This window comes from Chenopodium quinoa, unplaced genomic scaffold (genome assembly GCF_001683475.1).
Source record: "Chenopodium quinoa cultivar QQ74 unplaced genomic scaffold, ASM168347v1, whole genome shotgun sequence".
Taxonomy (NCBI): domain Eukaryota; kingdom Viridiplantae; phylum Streptophyta; class Magnoliopsida; order Caryophyllales; family Amaranthaceae; genus Chenopodium; species Chenopodium quinoa.
In genome coordinates this window covers 2,098,963-2,118,358 of record NW_018744662.1, presented here as the reverse complement: position 1 = coordinate 2,118,358, position 19,396 = coordinate 2,098,963, and the positions used below count along the sequence as shown (strand labels likewise).

Genomic DNA, 19,396 nt, shown 5'->3' with positions numbered 1-19,396 from the left:
GAACTGAAATTATTTTTACAGAACTGAAATTATTTTTACTGATTTTCTATTATTATTCTTCTTTAAGAAAACTGAATTTTACTGAACTGAAATTATTTTTACTGAACTGATCTTATTATTACTGAACTGAACTTATTTTTACTTAATATTATATTTTAAGGTGAAGAGAATAGAGCCTAATTTTGTTGAACTAAAATTATTTTTAACTATAGTGATACTCCATTATTTTTACTCAATTAACTAATATATATATATATATATATATATATATATATATATATATATATATATATATATATATATATATATATATATATATATATATATATTTTAAAAGTGAAGAGATCAGAGCCAAAGTCGAAACAGATATAATTGACGACCAACGACGGAGGCACAAAAAAAATAAATCAATTCCCAAGGAGGAGAAGAGGCACACACGTGGTTATTATGGATATAGCAGCATAATCAGAATAATTGGTCCAAATCAAGACGCCAAAACATGAGATTAAAAACGTGAGATACTTTTCCATGAAACCAACAATCTCCTTAGTTTTATATTGACATTTGACAACACTGTCATCATTCAATTATACAAATTACAAACCACAATTTTCAGAAATTTCCCAAACTCAAACTTTAACCGCACTTTCATCAAAACCAACCAACCTCCCACACTTCCCCATCTACCCTTCTTCTTAATTTCATTGGTTCGTTCCTCATTTTCTCTCGTTCTTTAATTTCCTGTATTTTTTTTTATCGATTTCTTCATTTGCTGGGTTTATTTCAGATTTTGTTTATATTCTATGCACTAGAAGTACTACCCTGAGAATTTGTATCCTTCTATGTTCAATTGTATTGACTGTATTTTTTTTTAATGTTTATGAGATGGGGGTTCTTAAACTCTAAAAAAAAAAAAAAAAAATTAATGCTTTTTTTTTTAGCTCTTCTGTTCATCTTGGTCAATTCTGGGTTTTACCCACCTTGTGAAATGGGTATTTGTTGTTGAATTTCTTGTGATTTGATGTAGGGGGTTTGAGGTTTTTACTGCTTCGTTTGTCCCAATTTAATAGTGGATTTGAAGGATTTTGTTAAAAATCATTATCATTGTCTTTGATACTCCGTAATATGTACAATTATTGAGAAAAGTTTTCTAATTAAAATACAACAGATCACAAAAGAAAAAATGAAGATTATTATTTTTATAATTTTATTTATTTCTGCTATCCCGCATACTTTTCAAATTTTCAAACTAGCCTTTGTATTTGGGTTTGAGACTTTGAGTGACTTCTTTTATATGTGCCTTTATAGGGTGACTTTTTCTTTTGCTTTCTTATACAGTAGATAGATACCCAGTTCTTGTAAGATAAAAAGTGGCAAATGTTTTATTTAAAATGTAAAAGTAGTCATCATTACGATTTTTGATATATGAATCCTTTCTAGGAGTATTGGATATGATGATATCTAGCATTTAGCACTTTAAAACTGATGTCATTGATTGAGAGATTTATCCAAACTGCAGTCTTGACCTTTTTTGTTGGGGAGGTGGTTGCTTTGACTAAATTCAGTAATTGTTGGAAATTTTGTGTCTTTTAGGTGTCATTGTGTGAATGCTTATCCTCTAGAGTTTACTATATACACACTTTCACCATTTCACGGTGCCTAGCTTGTTGTAGTGCACTAGATGACTGCATCAATAATGGTTTACAATGCAAAATGGTTATTTAGTTGCCTACTTTGGAGTACATTTCATTCTATTCATTTGTATTTTGATGCTTAGTTTTTGAAAAACAATTGACGGAGTAGTGAGACTATTGGTTAAGTGTCAATGATTCAGTTTGAGCTTTGGTCATTTAAGCTGGGGATGTATTGGCTTGTCATTGGCTTTTAAGCTGCTAAAATATTCTCACTTTGTCTCCACAGTATGTGAGCTACACTTTGAATACACATTAGCATGGCCAAAAAAAGAAAGGCTAATCTTAGTCGGGCAATTATTTTATGGGACTTTGGAGACCATTACAAGACCATTTGGTAGAGTTTAGTAAATTCTATCTTTGTATACTTAATAGTTGAGTGGAAATTTGGACTTTATACAGATTTAGGATTTACTAGATTTGTTTGTATTAGTTGTCTGAAATAATTTGAAATCACATTTTATTACTGAACTTTTTTATTTTTTTTATTTTTATTTTTAATGAAATTTAAGGCAACAATCTGAGCAAGCAGCCCCATGGGATATTGGTCTGAATGACTGAATAGATTTTTGGTTGTATTGATTTACAGGGAAAATGCCTGAGAACATTACACCTGAGAATCTACTCAACAATATAATGGATACATTTTCTGATAGTGTTCAAAAACACAACCCTGGCTCCTTTCTTGAGGAGGAAGTATCCAATCCTGTCGCTTCTAAGTTTAATCGTCTTTTCGGACGTCAGGAGCCTGTGCATAAAGTTTTGGGAGGCGGAAAATGTAAGCCTCTTCTTGTTCCTTTCCTGCTCTTCCATTTCCTTACTTGAGCTGTTGTTTGTTATAGCCCTTCAACGTCAGGAATGATCGAAATGTCCAACTTTTTATTTTGTTTGTAAGAGCAGCTGCTGATGTCTTGCTATGGAGGAACAAAAAAATCTCTGGCAGTGTTTTAGCTGGTGCTACTGCTACCTGGGTGATGTTTGAATGGCTGAATTACAATTTCCTGTCCCTTGCTTGCTTTGCTGTGGCTTTGGGCATGCTTGCTCAGTTTCTTTGGTCAAATGCCTCTGGTTTCTTGAACAGGTTATGTATAGCTCAAGTTTTATACTTTTTGGTAATATTTTAAGTTGAGTTTTCCTTTAAGTCCGAAACAATCTGTACCTCTTTATTACAGATCACCATCTGAAGTCCCACGAATTCAAGTGCCAGATGAGTGGTTTGCTGATATTGGCAGGGTAGTTGGTAAAGAAGTCAACCGTGCTTTAATGTATCTTCAAAATATTGCTTGCAGTGGGAATCTAAAGCAATTTGCTCTGGTGTGTAATATATCTGTTCCTTCTTTCCTTTATCTAATCTTCTGATGATCTACTGTGAAGTCCTCTTCACTGTCTCAGCTTCTGTCCCAAGTTTCTCACACTTCTGGTTTGGACAGACCTCTGAAAGGCTTGCCTGTTTATATATGAGGATGTAGAAAGTAATTCTGAAAGTATCTGAAACTTTTTTGAGGCTCATTTGAATTGCAGCTTTTATGTTGAATCTTGCTTTGTTTATGTGTTCCTTTTCTATTTAGTGGGCCATTTAGTAGTGATGTGACTCAGTGAGGTCTCAGTTCTGTTAGTCTGTTAGTTCATCAGAACTTGTTACATTGGCTCTTTGTTTAAATGGTCTATTCAATTTTGTCATTCCTACTTCATGGCCTTATACAGCAACACCGGTATAATGATGGCAATACAAACAAAAAGGTTTATATTTTGTTGAAAGATTTTTTTTACCCTACTAATATTATTACCAACAACAAACAATAGCTACTAAAATAACTCTCGTTTGAGAACTCTCAAGCTCTCTACAGTGTCACTCATAATCAATGAGAACTCTTACTAATCTTCCGTCCTCACATGAGGCTCTCTTTTAAGCTGGGGATACAGTATGAGTAGCCTACTATGGTACAACTCCTATATATATGGAATGCCACCATTAATTCTACTGAGCTAGGATTCCAAAAATTAAGAGGACTCACATTAGTACACGATTGTTATCTGGTTAAATTTTTTTTCTTTCTTGTTCTGTTTAAAATGTGTACATTGTCTAAGTGTTGTGCTGAAATCTAGTTTAAAGCAGTGTACAATTTCTTTGCTTTTCTTTCTGTATATGCATGCACTGTACATTCTTTTTGACTCGTCGAGGATTGATGGATAACTTACTTATCCCATTGCACATGCTCAATTTTCCTTTCTTATAACCTCCTCTGTTCAGCCCTTTTTCTTACTCAACCAGAATTAAGTTTAGTAAAAGAAATGCAATGTTTGACTTTGGTCATTTTAGGTTGTATCAGGATTGGTGGTTGCTGCTATGATAGGGAGCTGGTGCAATTTCCTAACTGTTATCTACATTGGTAAGAGTTTTTGACTCTTGTTGTAATATTAGTTATCACTGGCTTCAGTTTATTGCAATGTTTTGATTGTTTGTCAATCGGGTCATAAAACAGACTACATTAGATGTCCATTAGTCCCTGCTTTTTGGATGCCTCTGAACATTTGTGGTTCTATATTGACATGATTTCTCTATTATGGACATTAGGAACTTTTTTTATTAACACTAATATTTGAACTTGCCCACAGTATACTAGTCAATATCTTACTTCTAAATATTTTCTTTCTTGTTCTCAGGCTTCTCACAGTTAGTGGTGCAATTCTATATCCGTCTATTTCTCAATCTTAATTCTATTCCAGTGTAACCTAAGTTGACTTTATATCCCTATTTGCATTCTGCTCGCCTGTCTTGGATAATTTCGTAAAGTCCACATCAGCATGTTTGAGTCATCTGTTCACTTATCTTCTCTATTGTGATACCTGATACTCGATGATTTCCTGGTTTAACATGAGGGATTTTTTTTTAGTAACTGTCAAAATTCCACATGGCTTATATTACCAAATAAACAGCATGTCTACTGGTCATTTGATGCCTGAATTCGAAATCTGCCTATACAACTACACTGGGTTTTGAGCAACTAGATGTTGGTGACATGCGTGAATTTTCTTGTATATCATGTCAATTTAAAACTCTATTTGCCACTTCTGCCTTACCCTCCTCTATCCCACTCCCTTACAACACTCATTAATGCTATGTTTGGATAACAAATTAGAAGGGAAATGGAAGGGAGGGAAATAGGAGGAAGGGGAAGGAAGGGAAAGTGGAGGAAATGATGAGCTCCATTTTCCCTCCAAATCTCTCCAAATTTAAAGGGATGGTCTTTATTAAAGGAGGAGGGAAAATGGATCCCTTCCTCTCCCTCCCCTTCCCTCCCCCAACATATTATCCAAACAAGGAAGTTTGTCTCCCTCCCTTTCCCTTCCCTTCCTTTCCTTCCATTTTTTGTTATCCAAACATAGCCCAACTTCATTGAAATGTCGTTGACCACTTAAAAAATGTTTTGGTTATACCTCATATCTATGGTCGAACTTATAATGTAGCTTCTTCTTCTTCTTCTTCTTCTTCTTCTTCTTTTTTAATTATTTTTTTTAAATTTTTTTTTCTCTGTACATTATGTATATTACCTGTTAGTTCACGTCATAGTGTTCTTTTGTTCAAATCTTAATGTTCCAAGGATCCTCATTTGCTCTTACTCTAATTAGTTGTTAGAAATTGTTCTAGTTATTATGTAGAATTTGTATTGCCTTATATGACAAAAGCTGCTATAATATTGTTTTGCTTCTGTTATCTCGCTACTCATTGAATAGTCCTGGCTATATCTTCCTTGGCATCAGGTTTTGTTGCTGCACACACACTACCAGTTCTGTATGAAAAATATGATGATCAGATTGATGGCTTTGCGGAAAATCTCATCAACCAAATGACTCACCATTACAAGAAGGTTGATGCTCGTGTTCTCAGTAAGCTTCCTTCCAGAAGCCACTGGGGAAAGAAACATGAGTAAGAAAGAGGGATACATGTGACATCGTAAGCTGTTTGTCAATTGTTCCTTTGTCAGATCTTCTAGTGTAATATGTTGTTAGCAGGATCTTCTGCTTTCATTTATGTACATGGAAATTCATGCTAGATAAACATTAGTCTCTTCCTGAAAGGTTTGGTGGTGTGGCCTACTCTTTCAGGAATAAGGAGTAAGGTACTACATTCTGTTGTATGCAAATCTGTAATGTTATCGCTGATGTAAATTTATTTGATGCAAATAGATTTCTAAATGCAACTACAATTGATGCAACTACATTCGGGATTCATTTTATGATATTTTGTGCACCCGATGAAGAAGTTTATGCGGTTACAACTACTAGTCAAAGACTCAAAGCCTCAAAGGTCATGTTGCTACATGCACCTTATTAAAATCTCATGTTGTTGAGGTCAATTTTGCTTTTTTTTTTTAGTGCAATGATGTTAAGAGGACGGAGTATGTTGAATAGAAATTTGTTCACTATGAATTATAGTTTCGATAAAATTTGCCAGTTCTTAACTCTATTAGCTCTAAACCTACGAGACAATTACACCTTATAAAGGCCTATATAAGTGAATATTTCATGCGGAGTATAAAGTAATAGATGCTAAGTACTTCATACGGAGTACTTAGTACTTTAGTAGTCTTTATGCCATGTAGTGCATCACATGTATCATTTAGGGCCTGTTCTCATTGACTGAACTCAGCTGAACTGAACTGAACTGACCTGACCTGAGCTGAACTGAAATGAAATGAATATTTTATAAGTGAAGGAAATTAGGAGCGGAGCGGAACTGAGCTGAACTGAACTGAATTTCATCGTAAGAGAACAAACCCTTAGTCACTTCTCCGTTATGTAGGCATTATACCATATCATAATGTTTCACTGCTACTTCCCTTGGTTCTTACTGTTGTTCTTAATTACGGAGTAGTAAATTACTTTTGTAATGTCTCACACTTTAGTATTCACATTTTTATTGCACTTAACTTTAAAATCTTCCCAACGATTAAATACCTTTTCCAATTTAGCTAGGTCAAATATTACAAAGGTACTATGAGATTCCGACTTATAAAACAAATTTGACATATCCAAATTAGGGTCTGTTCTGATTTACTGAAGTGAAATGAATATTTTATGAGACAAGAAAATTAGGAATTGAAATGAAAAAAAGTTAAAGAGAATAGGCCCTTCCATCTTCGTAATTGAAAATTTCTCTCCAAACTTTAAACTTATACTACGTAAAACAAAGGTCAATACATATGAGTGCCCCCTAAACAAAGGTCAATACATATGAGTGCCCCCTGTATGTATAGAAAACAACTTTTGTTTCAATGTACATAATCAGTCTATCAATTTTCGAGGTGAACCAATTGATTAATATGATATTTATCTACTCCCTCTGTGTTTTAATAAGTGTTATTGTTTGACTTTTTTTCACTATTCACATAATGGTTTTGACTTGTTTAATTTACCAATATATAAAAAAAACAAATTTCATTGTATAATATATTGTTGGATTCGTTATAATGTATACTTTCATATTATAAAATTTCCTATGATTTTAATAACAAATTATTAGATATATTAATGGTCAAAGTAGTGTCTCGGCATGCGTGTTAGGTCAAAATGTAACACTTATTAAACACACGAGGGAGTAATAGTTAAACTGAAATGTAATTAACAAGGAAGTGCACTAACTCATTACTAAAATTATTTTTCACACCATCTAAAGCTTTTGCCATCATTCAAACTTTTTCCTCAAATGGATCCATTGAATTGAAGCTTCCTCCTTGTGACCCACCACCTTATTTCTGCGGCTTCACTGCCAAATTAAACAAAACCCTAAAAAAAATGGAGAAATGGAGGGCATGATTAATATCAAAGGTTATGAATTTTCGCCTTTCTCCATTAATGTTGTTTGTGAGCTCGATTTCTCTATTGCCCCCTATTAATTTCTCCATTGAAACTCTTTGAATCTTCCATCCTCCATTAATGCAATGTAATTTAAACCCTATAATTACAAAGTTACCCATAAATTATTGTAATTATTATTATACCCTTAATTAAACAATTTTTTTATATCATGAAATTAATTTGTATTTTTCCTCAATTTTCAATCATTAACTATGTATTTTTTTATTTTTTTTTGGATACACATTAACTATGTAATTTTATTTGCCTATTATTTCCTGATTTTTCTTTCTTCTCTTCTTATATTGTAATCTGGATCTCCATAATTTTGTGTAAATTATAATTATGCATTATTATTTATTATACAATTATATTGACACTAGTTATGTATTTATATCAACTAAATATTTTGAAATATAGTAAATTAGTTTTTTTTAGGAGGAGGAGGAAGGAGTAGGGATGACAATGGATCGGACTAGGAGTAGATTAAATCTGACTACAACATACGACTCAGATCCGACTTCAATATTCGGTCTTCGACTCCGATCCGACCCAACTCTGAGTTTTTTTTCCTGGTTGTTCATTGGGTTATTTGGGCCCTGCAACCCACACCCACACCCAAACCCACCACGACCCACACCCAATCCACGATCTATCAGAGTCGGAGTCGTATAATCCATCAACGTTGAATTTTTTTCTCGGATTTCCACTCCGACTCGGAGTCAGATTACTTTTTTGTCGGACTTAGGGCTTGTTCTCTTACGTTGAAATTCAGTTCAGTTCAGTCAATGAGAACTGACCCTTAGAACAGATTTTTTTTCCTCTGATCGGGGCAGAGTACGAGCAAGTTTAGCCCCAAGTCTTAAGAGTTGGGGTGACATCATCATTTTGAGTCTTAAGATTTATACTTAAGACTTTTCCCATTTTTCTTCAAAAATCTCAAGCAAGTCTCAAGTTGAGTCTTGAAATTTCAAGACTCAACTTAAGACTTGAGATGGGACCCACTTCACCCATCTCATTTTTATTTTTATTATCCATTTTTTTATTTTTACACTTTTCTACATATAATATGTCAAATATTTAAGTTTTAGGGCTAAAGTGATAAATTTGTGTAAATCTTAGTGAGTTTTAATAAGAATTTGATGACATCATTTTCAATGGGAACCACAAAAAATGATGTCACATCCAAGTTTTAATACTTGGGGCTAAACTTGCTCTAAGGTCGAATATGGACCAAATTGTCATCCCTATAAAGGAGATTTTCAGATTTACTATTTCTCATTGACTCATTGTTTTACCTTCTACTCATACAAATTAGAAGCCCAATCCAAATTACCTCATAGGCTCATAGCCCAACCTTACACTTTTTTTTTTTCTAACCTGAGCAAAACGACTGAGCGACATCCACCCGGACGGCAAACGATCAGAACTCCGGCGATCGGAGACTGACCAATTTCAGAGTCTCTCATTCGCTCACTTTCCTCAAATCCCTAATTCACAATTTCAAAGTAAGCTCTAACTCTTCCATTTTTACAAAAATTATTATTTTTTTCTTTTTATATTATGCTCGTAGTATAAGCTTATCATATGAATACTTTTTTATTTTTGTTTTTTTGATTTGTCTGCTTTTATATGCTACTTTTGGAGGTTGGAAGCTCATGATGTTTATTAATTCTTTTGAATTTGCTATTAAACTTTTAAACCCATTAACAATTGATTTTTAATTTGATTTTACTTGCTGGGGTTTGATATTAATCTTTCTGAATTGATTTTCAAAGATAATTAACTTGCTGGGTTTAGGGTTTTAAATTAGTAATTTAGGGTTTTTAGAGATTTTAGGACTTATTAAATGCAGATTATTGGCATAGCTTGTTAATGGGGTTTAGAAAAAAATTCGGATTATTACCATAGTTTGTAAAATGTAAACTTGTTAATGGGTTGGAGTGTTGGATGATATACAATTTGTCATTTTGTTTTGGTGTTGCACACTATATATATATATTGTCATGAATTATATGTTAAAATAGGAGTAGTTTTACAAGTATGAAACTTGAATAAAACTAAGCTGTCCTACATTTATTTTAGTGTGCATTTATGTGATAACAGATCCAAGGTTATATTTATAAAGGAGAACATTTTCCATAGGAATTACGTCGCCATCATCATCAATCAAGACTGGAAAATTTAAACCTTTTACAGTAAAGCAAGCAATCACAAGTTGAAATAGAAGATGAATTCAATTGACGAAATGGGTGAGCTGAGACATGTCCAAACCCTTGAAGGTCATACAGATCGAGTGTGGGGCCTTGCATGGAACCCCACGAACACCAACCTTCTCGCTTCCTGTAGCGGCGATAAGACTGTTCGTATCTGGGAACAATCTCCCTCCTCTGCTTCCTTCCACTGCAAGGTAAATATAGATTTTTTGTTCCATTATCTGCGGATGTTTTTTTCTGGCAATTCATGTTAGTCGACGATTAATCGTTAACAATGTGGGCTGTGTTATTATGCAGGCAGTATTGGAGGAAACACACACGAGAACTATCAGATCATGTGCTTGGTCTCCTTCGGGGAATATGTTGGCTACTGCTAGTTTTGATGCTACTACTGCCATTTGGGAAAATATTGGTGGTGATTTTGAATGCATCTCAACTTTGGAGGTATTCATTGCTTTTTAGATAAATACAGAGTAATTTTTAATAATCAGATATGATAAGTTGGAAAAGTAACTTGAATAAAACAGAGCTGTAATGGGTGAGATTTCAACTTCAGATTGTATAAGCTATGACATGTAGGTGGGATTGTAATGGTTGATGATGTTTGGATATGAATAAGGAAATGCTAACTTTCTAGAGCATTCATTGATTTCACTTTTACACTGTATCATGTTTGACTTGTTTTTATTTTATTTTATTTTTTATTTATTTATTTATTTTTTTTGACAAGGACTTGTTTTTTGGACTTGTGGTTACTGATTTTTGATCGACTAAAAATTCCTGTTCTTGTATTCCAGAGTGTAAATTATTGAAATGGTTAAATTTATACTTGATTGAATTCTCAATTGCATAATTTTATATTCCATTTTTTTCTTTCTTTTATTTATATATAATTATTTATTTTATTTTACTGATACCTACTTTCAGTTCTGCCTGTATATAATAGAGTTATGCTGGCATATAATTTGTTCAGGGTCATGAAAATGAAGTGAAAAGTGTGTCTTGGAATGCAGCCGGGTCTTTAATTGCTACATGTGGGCGAGACAAATCTGTTTGGATATGGGAGGTTGAGCCCGGAAATGAATTTGAGTGTGTGTCAGTTTTGCAAGGTCATACGCAGGATGTCAAAATGGTCCAGTGGCACCCTACTGTGGATGTCTTGTTTTCTTGTAGCTATGATAATAGTATCAAGGTACAAACTCTTTCTTTATTATGTGCAATCCTTTTTATGCGTATCAACAATGGTTTTATATCTTATACAAAGTAATGATTTTAGTTTAGGCATTAATCTTAGGATTTGATTCATATGATAATAGTCTACTTTCACTATGATAGATATGGGCCGAAGATGGGGATGATGATTGGCATTGTGTTCAAACACTAAATGAGGCCAACAGGTATATGACTTTGCGTCATTTTTAGTGTTATCTTCTGTGTTAAAATTTGTGTTCCTCAACAAATTATTCGCATGTTGAATTAAGCATGAGCATACTTCAGCAACAGAATGTAGTATGTTCAATTACATGTTGAATTAAGCATGAGCATAATTTTTGCCATCATTTCATGTCATTATGCATTGAATTAATTATTCACAAATTTTTGGAAAGCATACTCCTGCCATTTACATTTCATGTGAGAGCTTTTGTGTGGACCTTTGCTTTGGGTGATCAAATTCAACGCTAGTGATACATTCCAAAGGAAAAGACCAAAAGTGGCTAATTTTGTGATTCCAATAGCATGTATTATTCACACGTCTTTCTTCTTTGTGGGATTGCATTCAGTATCTGGAGGCGTCAATTTGCTGTATATCGGGAATACCGGGTACTGTTTTGGATCTGCTGCAAGTTTTCTTTCTGGGCTCTGGATAGGAAAACAAGATGAAGATATAGTGGTGTAATGCCTTAAAGTTGATTCTGTGGTGTCTGTGGTTCAAATGCAGTCTGCTCATATATTGAGCATATTATTACAGTGGATTCTCTGAGTTGACCAGGAATTGTTGGGCTTGCTTTAGTTAGGATTATATGCAAAATTGATATGCTATAACTCGGGAAAATTGAATCTTGAGAGCTCCTAGGATTATTTAAGGTTGTTTCTTCCTGAGAATTGTGATACAACAGTTTCAGGGGTGTTTGTGAGGAATTAGATGAGTTTAATCAGATATAGTAGATTCGTGAGTTAGGTTTTGCATTTTCCATCCTTCTCTCTTGCTCTGGTCTATACTGAATTGTCTAAAGCTCGTGTGGCAATGTACTGACTTTTCAGTATGTGTTCAATGCCTATACCTTGTCCTGTGAGTTGTGTCTGCTTTTGTCTTGGCATATGTTGTCAGCTCTTGCACACTGATATTGTTAAGGACATTTTGTTGTCAATGTTATAGTGACTACTCAGCTCTTTCTATAGCAGATGTCTAGTGGTATTTAATTTCTGTCTGATTTGACTAGGCAAATTGGTGAATATGAATCATAGATAAGAGCATTGTGTGGTTGCCATATCAACTTTTTAACTTGTGAGAAAAAGTGTGTTTTCTTATTAATCGTTAGATACCTTTCTTGTGCACTTATTGACATGGTGTGTTTTCTTATTTGGTCGTTTAGCAAATTTATATGTTCTTTTGTGATGGCTCTACTGCTGCTTGATATGAAAATTTAGTCATTTTCCCGTGTCCTTCCGCCTTCTCAAGACGCCTTTGTTTATCTGGAAGCTGTATTGGAAGCCTCGTTAATGTTTGCATGTATTTATATTTCTGTTGGTATTACGGGTATCCTCAAGGAAACATGTTTTGTTATAGAATGGAAAATCAAATTTATAGGAATGAGGAAGAGGATGAGAATTTGGGGAAAATTTGATACTCCCTCTGTCCCCAATTGTTTGCCCCAAACTATAAATCTACTTTATATAGGCTTTGGGCAAAAAATGGTGCACATGGGTTGTCACAAATATCAATGAGGAGAGAGATAGAGAGAGTGCAAGTGGGAAAACATGCCAAAAGTAGAATGGGGCAATCTTTTGGGGACACCTTAAATAGGAAAGTGGAGCAAACAATTAGGGACAGAGGGAGTAGATGATTGTAATGTTAATGCTAGTTAGTCATTAACAGTGGTGTTAACAATCCCAGTCCTTGTTGTGGCCGGACACTTTCAAATTCAAAGCTAAACAAAATAGAGAATATAACTCTCCTCAACTTTTTGCTTCCCCCTCTGCTCCTTCCCTCTCTTATAATTATAGCCTTTCTCACTTCCCTTCCCTCTTAAACCTCGTAACTAACTAGCTGTCTTCCTCTTCAAGATAAGAACAGTTAATCTGTATTAAAGTGCCCCTTCCCCCTAGGCTAGTCAATTCTTCTCAGCTTATTTAAACTTCTATTGTGCATTTTCAGTGGGCATACTTCAACAGTATGGGCTTTGTCTTTCAATGCTAGTGGTGACAAAATGGTAACCTGTAGGTACGCTGTGACCCTTTCTCTTGACCAATTCTTTCTCAAGCATTAATATAGCTGTAGCTAATGTGGTATTTAAACTCCTTCTCCAGTGATGATCTTACTATTAAAGTGTGGGGAACTGACAGCCTGCATGCAGAATCTGGTGATGGCTTTGCACCTTGGTAAGAAAATTGTAATTGATGTTTATTTATCTTTCTTTGAGATACTAAGATGGATGCTCGTGTGTGTTTCTATCAAGGTCAATACCATGCTGAACTCGGGAAGGTCTCTATCTAGTTAGTTAGAATGATTTTAACTCATTTACTATCAAGCTTTTGGTATTTACAAACTGTTGAATATCATGGTTTAGATGACGTCATCATGTTCGATTTGCTCTAATGTACCATTAAATTAGCCGATTTAAGTTCTAACAAGTGGAGGCTACATGTAATGTTAGATTTTGCATCCTTTGCCCTTTTATTATCACAACACATCCCAACCCACAACTTTTACTTTACTAAATTATTAAATTTTATTATTTTGAGAGTATACATCAAGAAAAATCTAAAAAGGACCCACATGTTTATTTTTCCTTGTGCAAAAGTACAATGAATGGTTGAAGGGCAGTGTGTGAATAGTGTATTCACTTATTAGTTATTGCTATTGCTGCCCTTGTTCAGCAGCATTTTTTTTTGGTATATAGATCTTGACATTTTGTGCTAATTTGTTATATTACTGCAGGAAACACCTTTGCACTATCTCAGGCTATCACGATCGCACGATATTTTCAGTTCATTGGTCAAGGTTGTATTCTGTTTTGCTTGAACCTTTGTTATTATGTGGTCTTGCTAATTCTTGTATGGGTGTATATGATTTACACATTGTTTGGATTGAGAGAATTGGAGGGAAAGGAAGAGAAGAGAAAAGAAGGGATTATCCTCCCTTCTTTGGGTACCTTTTGATAGGAGGGAAGGGAAGAGAAATGGAAAGTTTCATTTTTACTCCCTCTTTACAAAATCCTTCAAATGGTGGAAAGATTTGGAGGGAAAATGTAGCCTTACCTTCTCCCTCCCCTTCCATTCCTCCCGCTTCCTTCTTCATCTCTCCCTTCCCTTTCTCTTCCACTTTGCTATAGTTTAAGTGCCCTTGAACACTTCTTTTTATTTGCTGGGTTTTATATAATCGGGCAATGGGAAAAGAAGGTTTAAAATATTGATATTTGCAAGTGACACTGAAGCAAATTCTTAATGCAGTCTCGTAGATCTTCAAAGTTTAAGCACGTGTAATCCTTGTTACTTTTGCATAGATCAGTTGCATCCAGTTAATCGAATTTACAAAAACAACTTTTTAATAATGTCTGTGATAAATATAATGCAACATCATATTATACTGTTTGTTCTTTTACAGGTTTTTTCGAAGGATTCCTGTACATGTGCATGTGTTCTTCTGGTAGAAACTCTAGAAAGCATAAAAGAACTATATTATGATGTTGATTTAATACACTAGACACTAACTCTGCAAGTGTGCAGTAAATATTTACAGGATTGGTTTGATGACTTTTTTGGCTGGTTTGGTTTTATTTGTTTATTTTTCTGAATGCTTTGTATTAAAACATAGAATAGAGACTCTTGTTTATTACTTAACAACCAGGAATTTTTGAAAGTGCTTGTATCATTGATAGACTGATGCTGTCCAGACTACAGAATGATGAGTGTCTAAGAATACAAGAATGAAAACATATTGATCCGAGTTTATTGTACAGAAATGCAACGAGGCTCTATTAAGCTTAATCACCATGCTTAGGAAGATGCTTATTCATGCCTAGTATATGTATTCTGTATTCATCTCTTACTCTTGATGTTTTCCTTAGATTTTTGTCGCTTATTTCCCCTTTGTTTTCATCACTATTATTTAATTTTAATCAAGGACTTATGGCTTTGTAGGAATGGTGTAATTGCCACTGGGGCTGCAGATAATGCTATACGCTTGTTTATTGAGAACAATGATGGGCTGGTACGCTATATCTCCTGCTTTCTCTTTACACTTTAGTGACTACTTTGTGACTCTAGGGGTAGAGAAACAAGTTATCAATACAAATGAGGCTACAACATGAACTTGAATTAATGTCGCTCCTGCCACCTTTCATCAGTGTTAGAAGTTAATACATTAAAGCCAACTTCCTTTGATGCTGGAGGCTCTGGACTGTTGTTTTGGTAGATTTAGTTCCAGCAACGCCCTTCTAGTGCATTTTCTTTAGATACACACAAGAAAGCAAGAAGACAGTCATTTCAAGTAGCTTGCTATCTGCCTGTAAAATTATTTTACATTGACTGGTTGGGTTATGGGTAATTTAAATTGAGATGTTAGACAGGCATTTTAATTGATGAATTCAAACATTGTAACAACTGCTCTCCTGCAACTACATTTATGGGGGTTGCTTTAATTGATTCACAAGCCAATATTGTCAATGACAAGTATTTTGATGATAGAAAGTGGCTGGTGTAGACAGTAAATATTGGCTAGATTTCTTTTATCAATCACCAAGGTGTTTAAATTTTCATTTATTCTGCATGAATTTTACTGTTACTAAGAGAAAGATCTCAAATTTAGCTAATAATATTGTAAATGAGTTAGAATTTGAGAAATTTTGTTTGCAGTTTTTTTTTTTTTTTCTCAGAAAGGGAATCACATTGTTTTCCAATGGTTAATTAGGAGAAAGAGGACGAGAAATGAGAAGGCGTAAAAAAGGAAACAAAACAATAAGCAATCGTGTGTGGTGACATCAATTAGAGTGGCCTAAAAATGGAAGTGAGAAGAAAGCATGAGAACATAAACTTTATTGACCTCGTATTGATATAGGGATATTTTTCGATGGATGGAAAACTTACTTTTGTTGTTATTTTTAAAAGTACTTCAGTTGCATTAAATGAAAATTTACCGAACACAAAGATAACAAGGGTCTGTGTGCTTTAATTAGGTGGTTTTTGTGGCAACTTTTTTTTAAAAAAAAAAAATTTGTTTCCGAAGGATTGCAATATGCTTTGCTACCGCTGGAAGAAGCTGGATTGAACTGTGAATTTAATTTATGAACTTTTTCTTTAAGTTTGAGATGGTGAATTGACGTTCACTTGTTCTGTTGGGCATTTTCTCAAGTGAACATGAAGATGAAATATATTTTTTGCATTTATGAGGTGATGTTTCGGTGATTAAATTTATATATATTTTTGAAGCCTAGCATAAAAAATTGCACACATTGCAAGCTATCTTTTTAACTGTGTGGTTTATGCTTTAAGTTAACCTGTTTTCTACACATCTGAGGTGGTGATTCGTTCTGTTCTTGTACTTCTCAGGTAGACGGCCCCATGTACAAACTACTATCAAAGAAAGAAAAGGCTCATGAAATGGATGTGAATTCTGTACAATGGAGTCCTGCGGTAAAAACTTTTTTTTTTTTTTTTAAATAAATGGCTAACATGTTTGTGCAAATCTGGCAAACTGATTAAGGGGGGTTGGGTTTCCTTTGGGGGGGGGGTGGTTTGACTGTTGAGGTGAGAACAGATGTTAGGTATAGGTTGTGTACTTTGTGTAACAAACTATAGAATCAAGCAAAAAGATTGAATGAAATTAAAAAAAAATCAAGTTAAGGGAAGCAAGGAGACTACTTCATGCATTCAAAGATCAGAACTTTCTTACAATGGTGGTGGCTTAAGGCCACTACACTCAAAAGGGTGACTTTAGGCCACTAGTCTCACAATGCCTATACATCCAACAAGCCCTACCCATCTTCCCCTTTTTATAAATACATAAAACAGCCAAAATTACAATCAGACAAAAGCTGCCAATGATACGCCTACCCCCCTACAGCAGTCATTTGTTGTTATTGCTGCTCGCTGAAATTGTTGCTGCTCCACTACCTCCTCTTCTCTTAACAGCGCTTTGTGTCCTTTCTTGTCCTTCCTCGCTTATGTAATTATGCTACGTGGCTGAGCCTCTGAGTTCGTTGCACTTTGTTACTGTTTGGGTTAGTATGGCTGTAATGCCCCAGCCACTTTTCATAGCTTGCTTAAGTGTAGTTTTGTCCCACTTTTCAATTGCCATGGCTTGCTCAAGACAGCTATAAGGTTGATTCTTGTGGAATCATTTATGCTGTTATTAGGTTTTCATCATGTTATAAAAGGAACCATTGGGTGATCATCAAATTGAACCACATTAAAAAGACTCCTTGTAATCCTCTTGTTATTTCTCCATTAGAGGTTAAGAAAAGCTCCCATGATCCCCACCTTTGGATTAGGTTTCATTGACCGAACCACATAAACCTCGTGTCCTTTTTTGCTTTCCACGTGTTGGCTGTGGCCTCAGTCCTAGCCACGGTGTGATCGTGGAGTGTGTTTTTCTTTTGGAAGCTTGTGTATTGCTCTTTTGATGTTTGGGAGGTTTTTCTTTTTTTCTTTTTTTTTTTTTGGGGGGGGGGGGGTGAGGTGCTAATGAATCAGTAAATTTGTACTGTATGCCTCAACATGACGTCTCCTTCGTTCTTGTTTCTTTGTAGCTTTAAAAACACATATGCTTCCAATATTGTATGCAAAGGGTTACAAATTATACAACAGCAGATTGGGTAATCCACCCCTATCTGATTATGTTAGGAAATGTTTTCTGAAGGTTGACTGAAAGAACATTTGAGCTATAACTGGCATACATCATGAGAGTGCCAATATTTAATTTGGATGTAAGAGCATAGCCTTACCTTGGACATTGGGCCATCCCTATAACCATCTTTGTGATCCTGTATGCTTAATTTCTATAGTTTGTGGGATCTTCCCATGATCGGTTATGAAAGGGGGATAAGAGTGCATGTTTCAGATGGTGCAACATCATCATAGTTGATTGACACCCCATCTGATGGGCGGGCAATAAAGTATTATTTACATGTCCAACTATTGATATTCTTGACATGTATGCACTATTGTCATGCAGGAAAAACCGTTGCTTGCCTCAGCGGGCGATGAAGGAACAATTAAGATATGGGAGTGCGCATCTACACCATGATTCTGCTTCTCCAGATCAAGAACCTGTTTTGCCTTGTTTCCTCGTTCTGTACTCTATCTGTCGAATTGATGTGGCTGTCTTTTCTGTCCTTGCAAGTTGGAGTCGTAGCTAAGCTACATGTATTCCTATGTAATCTCAATTCCAAAATTAATATAGATATATAATTATATATACTCTATACCAAAAATTAATGGTGTGTAACAGAACCATTAGGATTTAGGTGAAGATTTGTAAATCTTATCAGGTTCTTTGATTGAGAATTAGTGAAGTGCTAAGAAGTATCTTCCTAGCGATTTATTAATGTTGTTTTGTTGGGGATTTATGAGTTTATCATCATCTGACATGAATATTTGTACTGTATATTGAATACTTTAGATCATTTCTAATAAACCAACTAGTGAGTGTCCTTGCGATTAATATAATTTCTACCATTAGTGAACCAATATACTTTATAAATTTAAAAAAGAAAAATCATTTGACATTAATGTTAATTGAAGTGTTAGGCATATATCTCAAATGCATGGCTCAAAAAATAAAAAAATAAAAAAAATAAAAAATCTAGAAAAATAAAATGAAACAATTGCCCGGATCAATGTGACTTTTGTCTCGTCCATCCAAAATAATCCATATTTTGATTATTTTTTAATAATCTGAAAATTAATATCAAAATCCGCTCCAAATGGTAATAGTATAAAATGAGATCTAGTTTTGATTAGAGCAATACTATACACTTGTGTTGATTGAAGTGTTATGCATATAAATCTGTTGCATATGTCAAATGGTACAAATAGATCATCCAAATAAGAAATACAATTAGACAATCGATTAGGCAATGTTTGATGCAAATGGACTTTGTTACTGGGTTAGCCATCTTAGGATTGCAATTCTTGTTCTTAGAGAAAAATCTAAGTGATGGAAGATGAAAAGGATCGAAAAATTGGAGATTATTTTTATTATTATTATTATTATTATTATTATTATTTTTTTTTTTTTTTTATTATTATTATTTTATTATTATTATTATTATTATTATTATTATTATTATTATTTTGTTAACATTAGTAAATTACTCAAGATTTGGTTGTGTTTTTGTGAATATAATAAGCAAAAAAAAAAAAAAAGTTTACTTGTTCTTGTTAAAAATCAAACTAGATCATATTAGAAAATTT

General features: G+C 34.1%; 2 protein-coding genes across 4 annotated transcripts; both read left to right on the top strand.

The window, feature by feature from the left end:
- The first annotated feature begins 475 nt into the window (after positions 1-475).
- On the top strand, positions 476-5,958 carry LOC110701993 (reticulon-like protein B8). Its single transcript, XM_021879622.1, has 6 exons — positions 476-707; positions 2,281-2,469; positions 2,592-2,772; positions 2,864-3,005; positions 4,012-4,081; positions 5,454-5,958. The coding sequence occupies exons 2-6, from the start codon at positions 2,286-2,288 to the stop codon at positions 5,621-5,623; spliced, it is 747 nt and encodes a 248-aa protein (XP_021735314.1). The 5' UTR covers positions 476-707; positions 2,281-2,285; the 3' UTR covers positions 5,624-5,958.
- Positions 5,959-8,840: 2,882 nt separating this feature from the next.
- On the top strand, positions 8,841-18,601 carry LOC110701992 (protein CIA1). Of its 3 annotated transcripts, none has more exons than XM_021879621.1 (11): positions 8,841-9,055; positions 9,693-9,957; positions 10,061-10,207; positions 10,737-10,955; positions 11,099-11,160; positions 13,140-13,205; positions 13,292-13,363; positions 13,923-13,985; positions 15,125-15,194; positions 16,532-16,615; positions 18,156-18,601. In XM_021879621.1, the coding sequence occupies exons 2-11, from the start codon at positions 9,778-9,780 to the stop codon at positions 18,225-18,227; spliced, it is 1,035 nt and encodes a 344-aa protein (XP_021735313.1). In that variant the 5' UTR covers positions 8,841-9,055; positions 9,693-9,777; the 3' UTR covers positions 18,228-18,601. The 3 variants fall into 3 exon arrangements, with proteins under 3 accessions (XP_021735313.1, XP_021735311.1, XP_021735312.1); XM_021879619.1 differs by having other exon boundaries at positions 9,654-9,957; XM_021879620.1 differs by having other exon boundaries at positions 9,633-9,957.
- The last annotated feature ends 795 nt before the right edge of the window (positions 18,602-19,396 follow it).